This window comes from Dreissena polymorpha, chromosome 11 (genome assembly GCF_020536995.1).
Source record: "Dreissena polymorpha isolate Duluth1 chromosome 11, UMN_Dpol_1.0, whole genome shotgun sequence".
Taxonomy (NCBI): Eukaryota; Metazoa; Mollusca; class Bivalvia; order Myida; family Dreissenidae; genus Dreissena; species Dreissena polymorpha.
The window spans coordinates 86,345,447-86,366,065 of NC_068365.1; the positions used below are offsets into that span (position 1 = coordinate 86,345,447).

General features: G+C 38.6%; 1 protein-coding gene across 1 annotated transcript; it reads right to left on the reverse strand.

Moving 5' to 3' along the window:
* Nucleotides 1–363: 363 nt before the first annotated feature.
* Nucleotides 364–17,492, reverse strand: LOC127850881 (uncharacterized). The gene is made up of 12 exons (XM_052384273.1): nucleotides 17,290–17,492; nucleotides 16,434–16,543; nucleotides 14,684–14,806; nucleotides 13,588–13,788; nucleotides 12,921–13,024; nucleotides 9,840–9,963; nucleotides 8,140–8,170; nucleotides 4,251–4,559; nucleotides 4,027–4,140; nucleotides 2,129–2,218; nucleotides 1,098–1,706; nucleotides 364–892 (listed from the first exon to the last, which is right to left on the reverse strand). The coding sequence occupies exons 3-10, from the start codon at nucleotides 14,718–14,720 to the stop codon at nucleotides 2,182–2,184; spliced, it is 957 nt and encodes a 318-aa protein (XP_052240233.1). The 5' UTR covers nucleotides 14,721–14,806; nucleotides 16,434–16,543; nucleotides 17,290–17,492; the 3' UTR covers nucleotides 364–892; nucleotides 1,098–1,706; nucleotides 2,129–2,181.
* Nucleotides 17,493–20,619: the final 3,127 nt, after the last annotated feature.

Consider the following 20,619-nt stretch of genomic DNA (forward strand, 5'->3'; position numbering starts at 1 on the left):
AAGTTGTTTGATAGTCTAAAACAAAAACACGAAATAGGCAGCACTTTTGGATAAATGTTTGTCTTTTACACCTAAATAGCAGACTTTTTACACACATACACACACACACACACACACACACACACACATGTCAAAAATCACTTGCAAATAACTGTGTCATTAAACGTTGCTAAAATGATAGTAGTATTATATGGTATTATATGGTTATGTGACCTGAAGTCCATTAAAGTTTTAGTATGTATTTTGATCATCTAGATACATAATACATAATTAAGTTGATATTTTTAAAAATATCCGTGTCTAGTCAATTTGTAAAGTGTTCAAAGATGATCAATAGTACATGTGCTACGAATACAATGATTATGACGACGACAGCCACGTTAAAATAGATGAATATTTTATTGAAAAGCATTAATGGGTAGAACACACGATAATTGTAACGACGATGGTGGCGTTAACAATAATTATGTAAGATCGTAAAAACGACAACGATATTGAGCCTACTGTTTGTAATAAATATGACGATAAGAGAAGTCATCACCCCACTGTTCATTTTATCGCCACGAATTTCTCGTGAATCCGGGGACCCTCAAGTTACTCGTGGTCTGACTCAGACTTCTACTGAATTTCGGTCTCGTCGTTCCAGTTTCCGCTCTGCTCTGATCCATCGGAAGCCCCTGCTGACTTCCCCCTGCAAGAAACGCGTCGACCAAGGGAGCGGTTGGAACATCCGGACTGGGGTAGGGTCGGAGCGGTGAGGGCGCCGTCGGGACCTCCTCCGGTAAGAGCGCCAGTGAGACGGGCTCTGTCGTCCTTATTGTGTCGGCTGGTTTCGAGCTCTTTGAAATCTCCTCGGGTAGACAAGCGTTGTTTGAAGCTTTTGGTGCTTTATCTGTAATTTTTGAAAATAATTGTTTTTATAAAAATGTGCAAATACATATGTAATACTTACTTATAAAATGACGTCGCCACTTGTTAAAAGCCAGCTTTTATCATACATTTAATTTGCTCACTTATTTTTTCTTCTGACTGGGATTAACATTTATGTTGTGTGAACATTGATATATTTCTTAAAGTCAAGTATTGAAACGCTTTACCTTTTCCAATATTTTTGGAGGACAGGTTTACAGCGTTACTTCTAAGAAATCCGCCCGGTCGTTCCGATTCCTCTGACTTTACAGACGTCACCAATTCGTCAATGCTTTGCTGCAATCCAGGCACCACTGCGTTTCGGGACGATTCGCTCTTCGACATCCATTTCGTCAGTTTCGACGTCAGATTCGACTGCACGCGAGAGATCAAGCTCATGTTTTCCACACGAGTGCGATCGAGATTTGACCTTGACCTTTTTAAACCTTGACCCGAATATGACTGCACTTTTTCCGCCTTTAAAACTACCTCAGGTACATCGGAAATACTTGGAGCATTTTTACCATCCTTTAATGGCCAATGCCCGTGTTCACTCGCATTCGCATTTGTTTTTATAAGATTGTGTCCTTGAAAGTGTTTCAGCTCACTGGTACCCGGCAGCTTAATTGAAGACGCGGCTTTGACATTGTTATGTATAGTTGTAGTTCCAGACTCGGTGGATCTCTTGATGGTGTGTATATTAAAGGCCTTCAAGTGTGCAAGTGTGCGTTTGGTGCCGGTACGCCCAAAGACGGTGGGCGGAGGTTGTTTGGTTGCCGTGGTTTGGTCTAATTCACCTAAAATAATAACGAATTCGCCATTGTTGGAACGATAAAATTAACGCAATTAAATTGTTCAAATGGAATTAAAAACTTGATGATTACAGTTGGAAATATTGCATTCTCTGCTCGTTCATATGGAATATAGTTAATGAGTGAAACTTGACTGGACAAACATCGTAAAACAATGCGCAAAAGCCAGATAATGCGGATTTTTTACGACGTCTCTTGTGAAATATAACGAATTTAAGGGGAAAATGTAATACGATTTGTTAAAAGATGTGGATGATTTTACCGCTTCATTCATTAATGACAGAACAATTTTATTTCATATACCCGGTATAGACAGCATTGCATACGTATTTGCGTTTTTTTTCCCATTTAACACAAACACAAACTTAAGTAAAGAGGGTACCGGTATATACTAAAGAGAAACGTACATATGACGTCACGTCCGGAAACGGCACTTTGACGTCTAGTGTAGAAAACAAGTTTAAGTGAGCGTTCTCCGATCATTGACAGCCGCCCATCTGAAATGGAATACCCGGTAGCTTGAATATTTTGAGAGCTATACTAAGTTATCAGTATCGATACATCTTTCTGGCTTCGACTATTTCCTTAAAAGGCAGAGCACTGACGCTGAAATGATGCGAGATGGAATTACCTGTGTTCTTTTCAAGTTTTCGTTGACATAACTGTTTACTATGGTGGCATAGAGGTGACATTCACTCCTCTTTTTTTTAAATTGCACTCCTCTTTTTTTCTATCTCGTAGCCACGACTTAGTAACTCGTGGCCACGAGTAAGCTATATCGTGGCCACGAGATAGAAAAAAAGAGGAGTGCAAAACTTAATAAAAGAGGAGTGCAATTAAAAAAAGAGCGTTGCAGTTAAAAAGGAAGGGTGCATTAAACAAAAGAGGAGAGAATTTCGAGATCTCCAGATCCCGACTTAGCTAACTCGTGGCCACGAGTTAGTCAGCCAATCAAATACTATCTTGTTCCCTCAAATTAATCAGCCAATGAAAACGTCCTAAAGACAAGGCTCTGATATAATATAACATACTACTATTAGTACTACTATTACTACTACTACTATTGCTGCTATTATTGTTGCTGCTGCTACTACTACTACTGCTACTACTACTACTACTACTACTACTACTACTACTACTACTACTACTACTACTACTTCTACTACTACTACTATTTCTACTACTACTACTACCACTACTACTACTACTACTACTACTACTACTACTACTACTACTACTACTACTACTACTACTACTACTAAAACTACTTTTACTATTACTACTAAAACTACTACGACTACCACTTCGACGACGACGATGACGGACGACCAACGGACGACCGACCGACGGACGACCGAGGGACGACTGATGGACGACCAACGGACGACCGATGTTTGGACGAGAGACGACCGACTGACGACCGACGGACGACGCCGGATGGACGACCGACGGACCACGACCGGAGGACGGACGACCGACGGACGGACGACCGACGGACCACGACCGGAGGACGGACGATGGACGACGACGGACGACCGACCGACGACCGACTGACGACCGGACGACGACCGACGGACGACGACAACGACTACTACTACGACTACTACGACGACTACTACTACTACTGCTACTACTACTACTACTACTTGTAGTAGTAGTAGTAATAGTAGTATGTTATGTTATATCAGAGCCTTGCCTTTAGGATGTTTTTATTGGCTGATTAATTTGAGGGAACAAGATAGTATTTGATTGGCTGACTAACCCACGGCCACGAGTTAGCTTAGTCGAGATCTCGAGATCTCGAAATTCTCTTCTCTTTTGTTTAATGCACCCTTCCTTTATTTACTGCACCGCCCTTTTATAACTGCACTCCTCTTTTATTTAGTTTTGCACTCCTCTTTTTTTCTATCTCGTGGCCACGACATAGCTTACTCGTGGCAACGAGTTATTAAGTCGTGGCCACGAGATAGAAAAAAGAGGAGTGCAATTTAAAAAAAGAGGAGTGAATGTCACCTCTCTACCACCGTAGTTTGCAGAAAACAAAATCGATTTGAATTTCAAATTAATTGTTCTTTGTAAATGTATGTCACATGTTTGTAATTTCGTGCCAGCAATTTATTTGCTTCAAAGGTAAAAGGCTCAATCACATTTGCATTAGCAGATGTTGCTGTTTATATAAGCCGATGAAATTAAAAAAAAAATGCTATTTTGTCACATGTTTCTTCTGACGGAATGTAATTGGAAGATAATAAAGGTCAAAGATGACCCGCCGAAATTATATTTATTGTCTGCAGCAACAACAAACCTTGGTCTAAAATTTTCTTCATTCGCCGCAGTTCCGAGTTTGTGTACTTGTAGTCTCGTTCCATGCTCGCGGGGCATTCGAGAGATTGTGAGATTTCGCCGAGAGGATGTATAACTGAATAATAATAATAATAATAATAATAATAATAATAATAATAATAATAATAATAATAATAATAAATAATTATGTGTGTGTGTCACTTAGATTATAAAATATCTACCCACCCATCGACAGCGCACTTTTCACTTGTGCGATTCGTTTCTCTCGCGCACGCATTAGCACGTGAGCGCAGGCCGCAACCACCGAGACTAAAACCACTGCTCCGGCTCCCGGAATAAAAGCATACAACCACGACATGGAACTGGTGGTAAAAGATGCAACAGTAGTGGTTGTGGTGGTTGATATTGTGGAAGAGGGCGAAGTTGTCGAAGTTGTTGTAGTTGTAGTAGGAGTTGTTGTTCTTGTTGTTGTTGTTGTTGTTGGAGTGGTCGTGGTGGTAGTGGTCGTCGTCGTAGTAGTTGTAGTAATAGAACCTGTGCATAAGGAATAAACAAGAAACCGTGTTATGTTTGAACAGTATGGCCGTTGGCGGAAGCAAGTTCATAGTCTGCAATAGCAATATGTAGGTCACGCTAAATTGTGGTATCCGGCATAATAAGTAGTTGACGCGAATTCATAGTCTGCAATAGCAATATGTAGGTCACGCTTTATTGTGGTATCCGGCATAATAAGTAGTTGACGCGAATTCATAGTCTGCAATACCAATATGTAGGTCACGCGAATTCATAGTATGCAATAGAAATATGTAGGTCACGCTTTATTGTGGTATCCGGCATAATAAGTAGTTGACGCGAATTCATAGTCTGCAATAGCAATATGTAGGTCACGCGAATTCATAGTATGCAATAGAAATATGTAGGTCACGCTTAATTGTGGTATCCGGCATAATAAGTAGTTGACGCGAATTCATAGTCTGCAATAGCAATATGTAGGTCACGCTTAATTGTGGTATCCGGCATAATAAGTAGTTGACGCGAATTCATAGTCTGCAATAGCAATATTTAGGTCACGCTTAATTGTGGTATCCGGCATAATAAGTAGTTGACGCGAATTCATAGTCTGCAATAGCAATATGTAGGTCACGCGAATTCATAGTATGCAATAGAAATATGTAGGTCACGCTTAATTGTGGTATCCGGCATAATAAGTAGTTGACGCGAATTCATAGTCTGCAATAGCAATATGTAGGTCACGCTTAATTGTGGTATCCGGCATAATAAGTAGTTGACGCGAATTCATAGTCTGCAATAGCAATATTTAGGTCACGCTTAATTGTGGTATCCGGCATAATAAGTAGTTGACGCGAATTCATAGTCTGCAATAGCAATATGTAGGTCACGCGAATTCATAGCATGCAATAGAAATATGAAGGTCACGCTTAATTGTGGTATCCGGCATAATAAGTAGTTGACGCGAATTCATAGTCTGCAATAGCAATATGTAGGTCACGCTTAATTGTGGTATCCGGCATAATAAGTAGTTGACGCGAATTCATAGTCTGCAATAGCAATATGTAGGTCACGCGAATTCATAGTATGCAATAGAAATATGTAGGTCACGGTACATTGCATTCTGGCATAATAAGTAGGTCAAGCGAATTCATAGTATGCAATAGAAATATGTAGGTCACGGTACATTGCATTGCCTGGCATAATAAGTAGGTCACGCGAATTCATAGTCTTCAACAGTATAATGTAGGTCAACGGAGTCTGTAGTCTGCATGACATGAATGGCACCGGTAGGTCACGTAAAATCGTAGTGGCCTATATAGTTAGCAGGTAAGGCTAATTCAAAGTCTGCGATGAAAAAACATGTGATCGATATTTGAGACTGCGACATAAATACAAGCCACGTGATTCTGTCTTCTACGACATTAAAATTTGATCACGCGTTTCCGTAATATGTGATATAACAAGTATATCACGAAATTAAGTAGTCTTAAACATAAAAAAGAAGAAAAGAAGATTTCGTATTCTTAGAATAAAAAGTACCGGTAAGTCACTTTATTCCAGTTTGCAATAATAAAGCCTCATGGCCGGAAAAACTATGTGATACGCCTCCATTAGGGGCAAAGCAATCTGGAATAAAGTTAGGTTAATCCAAATTTAAATTTTCACAAACCACCACTAAGAAACGTTTAAAAATAATAATTTTCAATTGCTCAAGCATGTGCTTGCAATTGGAAATGGTGATGATTTTTCCATATCGTTATGAAGTGTTTGCGGTTGTGAAGGTCGACAACTCGACAACATACCAGAACGACAAGCATATCCTCCGAAACTATCAATGAAGGTATGCCGTTGTTTCATGTTGTCGTATTTTCGCATGTGAAATCCGCAGATAAGCAAGAACAACAATTCAGAGGAGCTACTCGACAAGTTTGTAACCGACGACAATACGACAAATCAATGTCTCGTTCTTTCGCCCCTTTTTGTCGGGTGTTGCCGTTCTCGCGTATTAGCAGGGCTGAAAAGCGAAACGCGCGGACAAGAAAGAATAACAAATGCAATAATTGTCGTTTCGCCTTCGTCATTCCCGCGTGTCGGTATGTTATGCATGATAAATCCGGAAGCACGCCGACACACAAATAAACAAATGTCGTTTGGACGGTAATAATAATATTAATTGTGTCGTTCTTTCGTGTCGGTGTTGCTTTTCAAACCAGCCAACACGACGACACAGAAGAACAACAATAATCTAGCGTATCGGAATGTTTCGCCTTTCAGACCTTCAATCATGCTAACACGAAAGTACGACAAAAATATTGTTGTAACCGCTGGTATATCTGTCATTTTGGCGTGTTGTCGACTGTCTAACCCGCCAACACCCCATAAAGAGATCTAAAAGGCGCGAACACGCAAACAAATGCGCAAACGAACGAGAATTGTATTGGCTTTGTCGTTCTGGTGGGTACACACTTGTCGTGTTGGCGCCTCTGATTTGTCTCGAGGTGTGTCGGCGGGTTTGACAGGCGGAAACACGCCTACACGCCACGGCGACAAGTTCCTAAATTAGTCGTTCCGGCGGGTATGCGTGTCGTTCCGGCATGTCGAATTGTGGCCCGTTTAACCCGCGAACACGCCATAACGGGGATCCAGACATAAGACCCCCAGGACAACCCCCCCCCCCCAATAAAAAAATGAACATTTGGACAAGTGCCCGCCAGTAGAAATGACAGGTAGGATATAAGCCCCCCAGTGCTTATTTTGCATCTGGACATTTGCCCCCAGTGCTTATTTTGGAAGTGGACATTTGCCCCCCAGTGCTAATATCATGTTGTTTCCATTAGACTTGTATATCTCTGTATTTGGATTCAGTATTGTACATTGTCAAAATGTTCATTTTTTTCATGGGGGCGGGGGGTTGTCCTTGGGGGCTTATATCCTACACTCGCCAGAACGATATGGCAGAACTCACCCACCATATAATGTACATTTACAGTAAACTAACTAAAAGATGCTGTCAACTTCTTATATTAAATAAAAAAAATTCTCTGTTAGAAATGACACAACATCGTAGATAATTGAGTCTCGAAAAAAAAATGAGCTCAATGCATGTGCGTAAAGTGTCGTACCAGATTAGCCAGTGCAGTCCGCACAGGCTAATCAGGGATAACAATTTCCGTTTTTATGGAAGTTTTCGTTTAAATGAAGTATCTTATAAATTAAAACCTACATAAAGCAACAAGTATCATCAGTGAATGGCCTCTGCAGAGTGCACTGTCTTATTTGGGACGACACTGTACGCACCCGTGAATGGCCTCTGCGGAGTGCACTGTCTTATTTGGGACGACACTGTTCGCACATGCATTGAACCCAGTTTTCCACAGAACTTAATAAGTTTGCGTTGTCTCCCTTGTCAGGTAAAATGAGTACCACCACTTCAACTCGCGGAACCTTTTAACATTCTGATTTTACTAGTTTTATTTCATTTGTACAAAACTAAGTAAATAAATATCACATAATATATTGTAGAAACAAAGACTGTTTCGTACTATTTCGTTCTTAGGAAAAAGTACATAAAAAGTTCATTTTTGGAAAAAAGTGTACATACCGTGCAAATGAAAACCAGTACTTACATGGCGCTGAAAAGAAAAACAAAAACGTGGATAATTAAGGTTTAATACATAGGTAAGCAGTACAGCAGCATCGGTGGTAGTAGTAATAGTGGTAGTAATAAAAACGCCAAAATTAACTCAGCGCTGACCTTTATGAAAGAATACATTAAAATACCGTTATGATTCACATTTTTGTTTCCGTACTGGAAGCTATTTCAATCGATTGAAGCGTTCGTCACTAACATACTGTTATGGCGTGTTAAATGTGCACGAACAAAACCAAAAGCAAGTAGAGGAAATAAATCAAGAGTATAATTTATGGTAATTGAGTTCACGAGCACCAGATCGATGTTGTTGAACTATTACGTATACAGGACTATATATCTATCCCATCAATTCTTCTATTATGCATACGTGTGTTCAACAGGCCGCTGAAATCGAACTCCAGTAACACTAATGAAGACTATCTATTATTGATCTGCAGCTAGTTAGTGTTACAGTCAAAGACAAAAATCTTTCATACGGAACGACTCCTTCAATCGATGACACGCGACCATAATATATATTGATTGAAGTATGACTCAGAAAGGTTGACAGAGCGACATCAAGGAACATCGGTGGATTCAATGCTTTAATCGATTTTATTTTCTTGTCTATACCAAGACGGAATTAACAATCTCTACGAACAATGGTTCATATATGATCGAACGAGTTCCAATAGGGTGTGTAGCACCAGATTTTGCGGATATCGCTTTTCCTAGCATGATTGCTCAGTCTACTTCGTCTGATTTTCTGTGAAAATGTGGTCGCATTAATTTGTGTGCATTAAAATAAAATATTTCCCTTTCGTCCATGTCTCGTTTTCCGCGTATCTTTTTGATCGTATTCTTCAAATTAAAATAGCTACAAAAGATAGCCTGGTCTCAACCGATACGTGAACACTATAATTAATTCCCTCGTCGCCGCTTCTGTAATTCTGTGCTCGAGAGCGAAAACCAGTGGAAGACATACACCGAATTACATTGTTTTAACAATTATTTGGACAACGTTGGTTAGAAAACACAATCAGGATTATTACAATTATTTTGGTGTCATAGGTCTGGTCATCTCTATTTAGTTGTATTACCTATTAATGCGCGCTAATATACTAACTCTTTATTTCTTGCTATAATCAACTATGTCGTATTGAATATATACAATTTGTACACAAGTATATATAGGAACAATATGTTTGATCGCCATTTAAAATTAATTAACGGGCATGTGCGTATTATGACAATAAATGTTCTAAAAAACGCAAAATGAACAGCTGCACAAAACATCATGATTAACCCCAACATCATAATCGTCATCAGCAAAAACAAAACAACAACAACACAATGAAGTACAAACTGAATAAATTGAGCCTCGTTCTGGGAAAACTGGGCTTGATGCATGTGCATAAAGTGTCGTCCTAGATTAGCACATGCAGACCGCGCAGTCTTTTCAGGAACGACACTTTCCGCATTAACTTGCTTTTAGCTAAGAAGAGACTTTTTTTTAAACGAAAATACCATAAATGCGTCAAGTATCGTCCCTGATTAGCCTGTGTGGACTGCAAATGCTTATCTGGGACGACACTTAAAACGCAAAGGCATTAATCCCAGTTTAACCAGACCGAGGCTCAATTTTATAACGGCAGCAACATTTGTTATACCTCCGTTTTGCTCTAGCACCATGGTGGCCCCGCTGTCGGACGGTCGGACGGTCGGCGTCTGCATAGCCGTGCAGTCCCCGGGGCTCATGCTTAAGCGGGTTGAGTTACCGACCACCTGGGCTGCCTGCGGTACAATACAGATGCGAGCTCAAGTGGGCCTCTGTATCTATCCCCACGTTTTTCGGAGAAAAAGTGGGGATATTGTGGTGATGTGCGTCCGTCCGTCCGTCTGTCCGTCCTGGCCACCTGCTCCTCCTACACTATTAGCACTAGAACCTTGAAACTTACATACACGATAGCTATGAGCATATGTGCGATGGTGACAGTGACGGAATTTTGATCTGACCCCTGGGTCGGTCAAAAGTTATGGGGGTTGGGGCGGGGCTGGGTCAGAGATTTTCACTTATTTTTATGCCCCTGGTATGGTGCATTGGCCATAACTTTTGCAATATTGATGATAGCAACTTGATATTTGGCATGCATGTGTATCTCATAGAGCTGCACATTTTGAGTGGTTAAATGTTAAGGTCAAGGTCATCTTTTAAGGTCAAGGGTCAAAAAAACAAATCCAAGGGAAGTTATAAGCTTTAAAGGGAGGTAAGTAAATAACCTGCCAAATGATATAAAAAAATCAAAGTGGCGCATAGAGTTACACAGTAGTGGCGCAGAGATGTATGTAGTTTTCAATTGTTTGTGTTAACTCATCTGAGAAATGGTTTAGCTCATCCATCTAATGTTTATACAAGGGATTATAAAATATTGGCGCAAAGGGACACCTGTATATGAGAGATAGAATGCAGTCAAGCATAAAAAGCATGAGAAACTCATGGAATAGAGCCTCAAGAATCTATAAAAGGGCTGAAACTTTCAATTTGTGCAATTACAATTTTAGACTCATTACTGAAAATCTGTCGAAATGTTCAAGTGGGAAATTTGTTAGGAGAGCATGATGAGGAGGAGAAATTAGGGTATACATTTTTTCACTCATTTTTTAGGTTATTTTACATTAACTTCTTGATTTCTACATTGAATTACTTCAAATTTATACTGAACATCTCTTATGACAATAAGGTCAATCTCAACTATGCATGGCCCCAATACCAACCCTGGGGCGCCCCTATGTCAAACATGCGGCGTGGGGATACGCGTCGGCCTCTGCAGCGCCATTTCTAGTTATATATTTGTTTTAAAGTCATGGGTCTACATTTTGGAATAGTTTAAATATTAAAGGTTTTTTTTCACGCTTGGGTAAATTGACAAAATTGAAAAAAGTTGTGTCAGATTCACAAATTTTCGTTTTAGCTATGATATTTGTGAGGAAACAGTAATACTGAACATTTACCATGCTCTAAAATAGCCATTATATGCATTTTTTGACGATTTAAAAACCAGAAATTATAAAGCAACGCGAAACGAATTAATAATTTGGATAGTTCAGTTGTTGTCGTTATATTTTGTGAAACTCCGAGGATTGGTATGAAGTATAAAATACACCTGTCATTGTATCGGGAAGGATGGTCGAGTGGTCTAAGTGGGAAACTTGTTACTGCAGGACACCAGGGGTCAGTTGTTCGAGCCCTGCTGCGGGTTACCTTTTTTTCTTTTTTTTTAGTTTTATTCTTGATTTTTTTACTGGGGCATTTTATATCCAATGTTAACATTTATCAATATAAAGCATTTAATGACAAACTTCAAAACGTTCCAAAATCTGTGAAAAGCCCCCTTTAAATATTATGAGTACATATTTGCATTTGATTTTTTAATTAATGAGTCTATATTTGTAACGGTTTGCTTTAAGGTATTGAATCCAGATTTAGCTTTTTTTCTTACGTATACATGTATAGTTGTCCGTTGCGGTCAGAAACATTCTGTCAATTTTACATCGTTAGAAATTTAATAGAAAAAAAATGTGAACAAGGTTTTTTCCCGTTTTGTATAGAAAATGTGTCACTTGCCTTAACATAAGATTATACGAAGTTCACAGGATTTTCTCTCCTGATAATGATTAAGTAGTAGTATAATGCTTCTATTTAAAATAAGTTATACTCGTGGCCTTAACACTTACTGCTTACTCAAATACAACGAAATCACTACACGCAAATGTGCACTTAAGGAACACATAACAAAAGTTCTTGAAGCAATCGACAGACGAAACGTGAATAAGCATCCTGCATAAAATTACATACAAAAGCTTATGACAGACACTGTGTGCAAAACAAAATGCAAAAGTTTCAGCAATATACAATGACAAGCTTTAGTTTTGCGTCATATATAGTTTGCGAATAGTACACTGCAATTTGCTAAATTTTCAAAACAGTTTGCACAATACGAACTGCAGAGATAAAGCTTCACAATATTTTGCAAAATATTCACTACATGGCCAGACTTTCGGATTGCATGTAGTTTGCGCATTACATGCATACACTGCAACGTCCAAGTTTTGCATCACATTGTATATGTAGATTGCACATTATGCATTGCATGCAAAGGTTATGTTTAGCAACAGTTTGTGTAATATAGACTGCAAAAGTTTCATAAAAGTTTGCGTATTCATAGCTACAATGATAAAGTTTCGCAATAATTTGCGTAAAATGCACTGACTGTCTAAAGGTGTAGTTTTAGCATTACCGGTGTGCAATGCAGTGCGTATGTTTCGTAAAAGTATATACTCCAGGGATAAAGTTTCGAAATAGTCTATGCTATATGCACTCCAATGCTAAATTTTCCCTATAGTTTTAACAATGTGCACAGCAGCGATAAAGTTTCTCAATAGTTTGCGAATAATGCTTTGCATCGATGAATGTCGCAATCGTTTGCGCAATATGAACTGCAGGGATAAAGTTTTGCAATAGTTTACACAACTGCACTGCCAAAATAAAGTTTTGCAATAATCTGCGCAGTATGCACTGCAAGGATACTGTTCATAATAGTTTACGCAATATGCACTACAAGTCTGATATTTCGCATAAGTGTTTGCAATATGCAATGCATATCTAGTTTCACAAAAGTTTGCGTAATAAGCACTGAAATAAAAACATTTCGCTATAGTTTACACAAAGTGCACTGCAAAACAGTACTCACCACACAGACAAACGTTGTGCTCGGATTTGGGTCAAGGTTATACAGCGAGGCGTAGGAGACTCTGGAAGCCGTGAAACTGACCACACACCCCAGCCGACCAGTGTCTGCCATGGTAAAAACGGTATGGGACACAGGAATCTTATTACAAATTTGTGTGTATGTCGAAGTTTATGAGGTCCTTCCGCGCCTGAGACTGCGTTATGTGGGGACCCGGAGTGTGTACCAGCACTCCTACTTTATTTACTATTTCACTCACGAAATTTGGGGAGAATTTAGAATTATAACTTTATTTTCCAGCCGTTACCGGTAATTTGTTTGCCCTTTTTACGTTAATGACATGTATGTATTATGTATTTCGTTGGCTATTGTACATTTTCTCACTAGTTCAAATGCTCTTGTTTATACCTTTGTTCTCAAATTCGGTGTGAATCTTACTTGGAAAGCTGACAAATATGGGACTTCTTGTAACAACATGTATAATATTTTATTTATATGTTTCAATTAAAATCCTAATAATATGTTATGTACTCAAAATGGGTTAGCTTATTTCTGCGTAAGCGAAACTTAAATGCGTTGAAAACACTGCGCTTTACCATCGATATACAGCATGCGGAACTTACAAATAATAAATTATTTTCCGAGAAAACAATTAAATACAGCGCATTACCTGAATAAAAAGGACGAACGTTCGAGCAGCCACTATTGTTTACGAGGACGTGGGTACGTAACGTCGCCGCTTCACACGCGTTGATAGTGGCGGTACTGACGTTACCACAATACGTTCCTGACTTGTTCGTGTATGTGAACTGGAAGGAGCCGAGCAGGGGGTCGGGGCAGTTGACCGCACTTATTGCAGCAGTTTCGTTACCTAGGCAACAACAAATCGTCCGTTGTTTGCAAAATGGGAAATAAGCATTTATGAATATTCAAATAATATTCAATGTCGCTTTGATTTTTAGTGGGTGAAATAATGAGAACACGGACTGAGAATAATAATTGTAATCCTTAAAAAAGCGTAATATAAATTGTCTTCATCATATTTACTTGCATTGTGTTGTAATTGTTTTACAGCCCATTATATAACTTAACACACGTTTTATATTAAATGCTCTCATTCCGATATATTTATCACAATCAATCAAAAGTATATATGGTCGAGTATTTTACTGTCAATCATCCATTGTAGTTGACCACCCAAATATGTGTTTTTTCCCACTGTCATCAGACCACATATCAACCTGCCTCAAGGGTTCAATTGATTTAACAAAAAAACGACCTACTCGTCTTTTTCTAGACCAAATTGTTTTTCCATGTGACATGAATATATATTATTGCCTTCAGGGGACTTCTCATTAAGGTGCTCGTTTGCTGGATTTTGAAACTTGTCGGGCATAAATGTGTCAACCACTTGTCCGTGCTATGACAGCTGATGACAAGACTGCTTATTATGACTATTCTATGTTCAATGTTTTATTATAACTAGTACATATACATGTGAAACAGGTGTGTAAGTTTTGAATTTGATTTGCATTTTCTCTAGATTGTTTGGACAAAAAATATGGAATGAATGTGAAAATAAAAGACTATCTAATTGTTTTCTGTCAACAAATGGATAACTTTGACCAGATACCATCTGTTTAATCTTTGTTGATTGCAACATTATATTCGATGTTGAATTATGAATGCAATAGCTTGTTGACTAATAGTATTATCAATATTGTTGACATTTAACATAATTTCACGACACCTCTCTAACACAATACCTTTCCGTACGAGCGTGTGGAACTCTTGGGCCGCCATCTGGGTTTGTGCACAAGTCTGATTGGCTGTCGTCGTGTCCCGAGCGCCTCCGAATATACGCACATTTTCATACAACGGCTCCGTTTCTGGGATTATTTAAATGTACATAGATATGGAAACACATTCATCAAATACTAGTATGCGTTTATTTTGAATACTTTTATTTTGATAATAAATGCATATATGTTTTATCAAGCACATATTTATGCATTATTATTTAAATAATATTGTATGTGTAAATGTTTCAATGCCGATGTACACATATAAGGAAGATAAAATTTGTATATTTATTGCAAGGTACAGGTGACTATATCTTAAATCTATTTACGAGCGTATAACGTAGTGAGTTTATCACGTTCATAAGTAGGCCATACTTTACAACAGTTTTCCTTTTATCGGGAAGCATCTGGCAAGATATACCTCTATGATATATGTATTTCAGTTTACTTAATGTGAACATGTATAGCTATTTAAGCTATCTTTATTAATAAAAAGACAATCAATAGGTATTTGTATGACCATGTATTTTAGAATACCAAGTATATTCAATCGAGCTGTAATTGCACATTTATTTTATATTATAATATAACCAAACGCTTTTTATTTACAATTAAGAGCAAAACAAGATCGATTGTACTGAGCTTCAAACAAGGTCTCAGTCCGAAACGATTTTGTGAAGCGTAAACCATCTCATATATCAAATAAAAAAACTTGTATACCGGAAAACGAGCCTTCAGCAATTTAACTCAGTGACTCGTGTTTTATTGTCGTTATCACTGTATTCGTACGATTTTACACCTATTGCATACCACGTAGAAAGCGTGACAAAGATAATTAACCTATACAGAAAGACGACTTTATGGATAAACGTTTAAAAGGACCGCGCTCTTGATAAATGGGGCTTCATGCATATGCAGTGCCAATAGGGGCCGGCACTTACCGCTTAGACCTGTTTTTTCGTTTAGAAAATACTTTCTTTAAACGCAAAATTCCGTTTAAGCGGAAAGCGTCATCGCTGATTAGCCTGTGCGGACATCACAGGCTCATGTGGGGCGACACTTAACGCACATGCATTAAGCCGCGTTTTTCCAGAAAGAGGTTCAAATAATAATGCAAGCAAAGAAAACCACCGTAAGCAGCAATGGTTACAAAAGCAGCAATGAGAATACACAGCCGCAGTATTGGCATTACCGGGGGGGGGGGGGGGCGTTTTTATAAAAACGCAACAAAATTTACGTTTTGCACTTATGTTTGATTTTTGAAAGTACGTAGTTCTAAGAAACGGCCCCAGGAGGAGTTGCTGTAGCAAGAAAACGCACTAGCAGAAACGGCATTATTAACCCATTTATGCCAAGTGGACTCTCCTATTCTTCTAAATTGGATCAATTTATTTATAAAATTAGGGGTGTCTAGTATATTTATTTCTATATTTAATATTTTTCACAGACGTTCATTTAAGCAAACAGCGCAGACACTGATGAGACGCCGCATAATGCGGCGTCTCGTCTGGGTCTACGCTGTTTGCCAAGGCCTTTTTCTAGACACTACGCATATATGGGTTAATAGTAGCAGCAGAACCATTTGCAGTAGGCGGAGAAGAAGGAGGAGGGAATGAAGAATACAGATAGTCTAGATCTTTGCTGTAAACGTGTTTCAAAAACAAAGAAAACAAAGACAATGATTAAAGTGCTTTTTCACACACCGATAACCTACTTGAGTACAGGTAGAAGTAGTACGAGTAGTTGCTGGCTCTGAAGAATTCCACACATATCCACAAGAAGACGTCATCGTTGTGGTTGAAAGTCACTTCCTTATATTTCGAACTAAACATAATCAAAGTTACAAGCATTACTCTTTAGAATTTGATTCTTTGTAAAACTCAATATCATGATGGTCCTTGTTAAAACGATTGAGCCTCGCTCGGAGAAAACCTGGCGTCATGCATGTGCGTAAAGTGTCGTCCCAGAGTGGCATGTGGGGTCTGAATAGGCTAATAAAGCACGAAACTTTCCGCTGTTATTGTATTATTCGTTAAAAGGATGTCTCTTCAAGCCAAAACCAAGGTGAGGCGGAAAGTTTCGTCCCTGATGAGCCTGCGCACAGGTTAATCTGGGGAGACACTTTACGCATTTGCTTTTAATCTCGTTTTCCAGGAACAATGATAATGATACGATTTACATGCATCGGTATTCAATACTGTGAACATGAAAATGACTCACGTGAAAATGGAATTTTAGTGTTTTTATCAAGTATTATTATAAGATTATGTCTATTTGTTTTTAATTCTTTTCAAATGTATAATTAAGATCACAGTATCCAATGAAAAAAATGTTTCCCAAACTGGATTTGTCATGACCTAAAAAACGTGAAATATTGTCACAAGGGTGTACAAATAAGAAATTTATAAAGGGTTTGAGGTCTGAACTTTTTTCTCCGTACAAAATAAGTGAGAATGAGATTCAAACGAACGAACAGGCGAGCTGTATCGAGTTTAACCATTTACAAATTGGTTGTGCATTATATATCACAATAAACAGAATGCTAACAACACGTTAATGCATCTCCATACATCAAAACATATTTGCTGCCACTTTTGTAACTGCAGTCGAATTCGTTCTTTGTCGAAGTTTGTCCCTTAAACAGCCTCGAAAAAGTGAAACTGGGTGACGTGCTGGACACAGTGACTGTACCAAGGTTCGAACTGGTCCATATGCCAAGTAGACCTGAAGGTAGGGTGCAGTTCTGAGCAACTAAAATTAAAAACAAATTAAGTGTTAAGGTCTATTTATGTAGACATGTCCTTGTGAAATATATACAATATGTGTTCTATGAGCCATAGATACTGCACCAGAGATAGCATAACTGTCTGGTATGGTTACCCACCTGTCTGTGTTTGTAACCCACCTTCACTGTAAGGTTACCCATCTGTCTGTTTTGCAACCCACTTTTCTGGTATGGTTACCCACCTGTCTGGTATGATTACCCACCTGTTTGGTATTGTAACCCACCTTTCCTGTATGGTTACCAACCTGTCCAGTATGGTTACCCACCTGTCCGGTATGATTACCCACATGTCCAGTATGGTAACCCATCTGTCCAGTATGGTTACCCACCTGTCCAGTATGGTTACCCACCTTTCCTGTATGGTTACCCACCTGTCTGGTATGATTACCCTCCTGCCTGGTATGATTACGCTCCTGTCTGGTATGGTTACCCACCTGTCGAGTATGGTTACCCACCTGTCTGGTATGATTACCCTCCTGCCTGGTATGATTACCCTCCTGCCTGGTATGGTTACCCACCTGTCCGGTATGGTTACCCACCTGTCTGGTATGGATATCCTCCTGCCTGGTATGATTACCCACATGTCTGGTATGGTTACCCACCTGTCCGATATGGTTACCCACCTGTCCGGTATGGTTACCCACCTGTCTGGTATGGTAACCCACCTGTCCGATATGGTAACCCACCTGTCTGGTATGGTTACCCACCTGCCCAATATGGTAACCCACCTGTCTGGTATGGTTACCCACCTGTCCGATATGGTTACCCACCTGTCTGTGGTATGGTTACCCACCTGTCTGGTACGGTTACCCAGCTGTCCGATATGGTTACCCACCTGTCTGATAGGGTAACCCATCTGTCTGGTATGGTTACCCACCTGTCTGGTATGGTTACCCACCTGTCCGGTATGGTTACTACCTGTCTGGTATGGTTACCCACCTGTCCGATATGGTTACCCACCTGTCCGGTATGGTAACCCACCTGTCTGGTATGGTTACCCACCTGTCCGATATGGTAACCCACCTGTCCGGTATGGTTACCCACCTGTCCGGTATGGCTACCCACCTGTCTGGTATGGTTACCCACCTGTCCGATATGGTTACCCACCTGTCTGATAGGGTAACCCACCTGTCTGGTATTGTAACGCACCTTTCTGGTATGGTTATCCACCTTTCCTGTATGGTTACCCACCTTTCTGGTATGGTTACCCACCTGTCTGTTATGGTTTGCCACTTCTTTGTTATCGTGGATCAAAAATATACATCACACATTATTTAATCAAAAATTCCACTCATATGGTTTATAGATTATCATGCATGATTTAACCACATAGCAATTAAATGCATCAATATTTTAACATACAGGAATTATACAGCAATTATATGAATCCTCCATAATTATAACACATGACTATACATATACGTGTATTTGTTTCCTACATTAATTTATGATACTATAAAGCTGCATGTGCAATCTACGTTTTACCATATCACATGTTTCCTACGTTATTTTACTATATATTCAAAATACATAAATAAATATGCATCTTTCGATATTTAACCACTTTGTATAGCTTTAATATGCATAGTATATCTAGGAAATCGACCAAATTTGTATACACCCATCATTTGTGAAATATTATACATCGATCGTGTGTATGATGTTCATTGCTAAATTGTATGGAAGCGACTGTAGTCAACACGTATTATGACTTCTATAAAAGGTTATAATGCAAAATACATATGTTCAATTGCAATAAGACAAGACCAACACGTTATTTTTACATTAAATATATTAGCGACTTACGTGCAAATACTAATGTGTCCAACAGACACACACACAGTATCACTGCCGAGTGATGCGCCATTAACAAAAAATGTGTGTAAGTCATTTAATTATTTAGTTCCAACTTAAAAGCATTAATGTCTACGTTTAACTCCCTCAAGACAATCCAACATAAGTGCCCCAATTTGCAGTGTGTAAATATGTGTGAAATGTATCACCCTTATTTTCAATTACTTTACAAACCCGTGGCAAAAAGTACATATTATGTTACAATTTTGTTTGGACGTGCGCCATGTGAATGGGCGCCCTTGAGTGAGCGCTATATGTCCAGTTGTCTAGACGTAATGCCAATGCATTTATATTAATAAAGAAATATCGAGTACACGATTTAACGGAATACACTGACTTGTGCATGCTAAAACTTAAAAGACTTCAAAAATACATTTATATTCAGGTGACTACCGGTAGTCAAATTAGTTATAAAAGTTCATATGTTGACGACTCGCTTATCGTTCTAGAACCACACAAGTACCACACTAATCATTGTTTGTTTTTATAACCAAAAACAAGTTCAACGTAAAGTCTGGTTCTCAAATAAACTAAACAAAATTATTTTTTTCTTATATCTTGTTAGAATCTGAATGCACTGTACTTACCGAATAATCGTTTTTTAATACACAATTTTTGATGTTTGGCTTTTTTCTATTAGACCAGTGGGTTTAGTTACGATGCTTCAATTTATACACATCGGAACTACACTTTGCTGTTGATTTGCCATTTAGCAATAATAAGTAGCAATTCCGAAGTTTAGTTAGATATGCAAACATGCATACTGTCCAATTGAGTTAACGGCATTTCTTATTGTTGTTCTGAAATATTTGAATAATACAAATTTAAATGAGTATTAAACAATGAAGATCAGGCTACTCAATCACAAAGTATTCAAGTATGTGTTTCGAATTGATAAGCGATTCGATGAAATATGATTAAACGAGCAATATCACTACATAAGAAGTCACAAATTGTCGTAATCTAAAAATACTTATTGTCAGTAAAAATCATACAACAGTCTTTTAACAGTAAATTTATATAGACGTGCATAAAAGACGTATCAATTCCGTGTTGCTCGGATTCAGTATTCTTATTTTGCGCAAAAGCATTTAATCAAATATGAGAAAAATATATATGTATCGAATATATTTTATTAAGAAACGAATATTGTGCAAAAAAATCAACATAGTTGGCATACTTCAATTTTCAGGTGCAGCACAAATAAACCACACTCGAACGAAGTAAAGAATTGTCAGTGCGTCATTATATGAATTGTTCT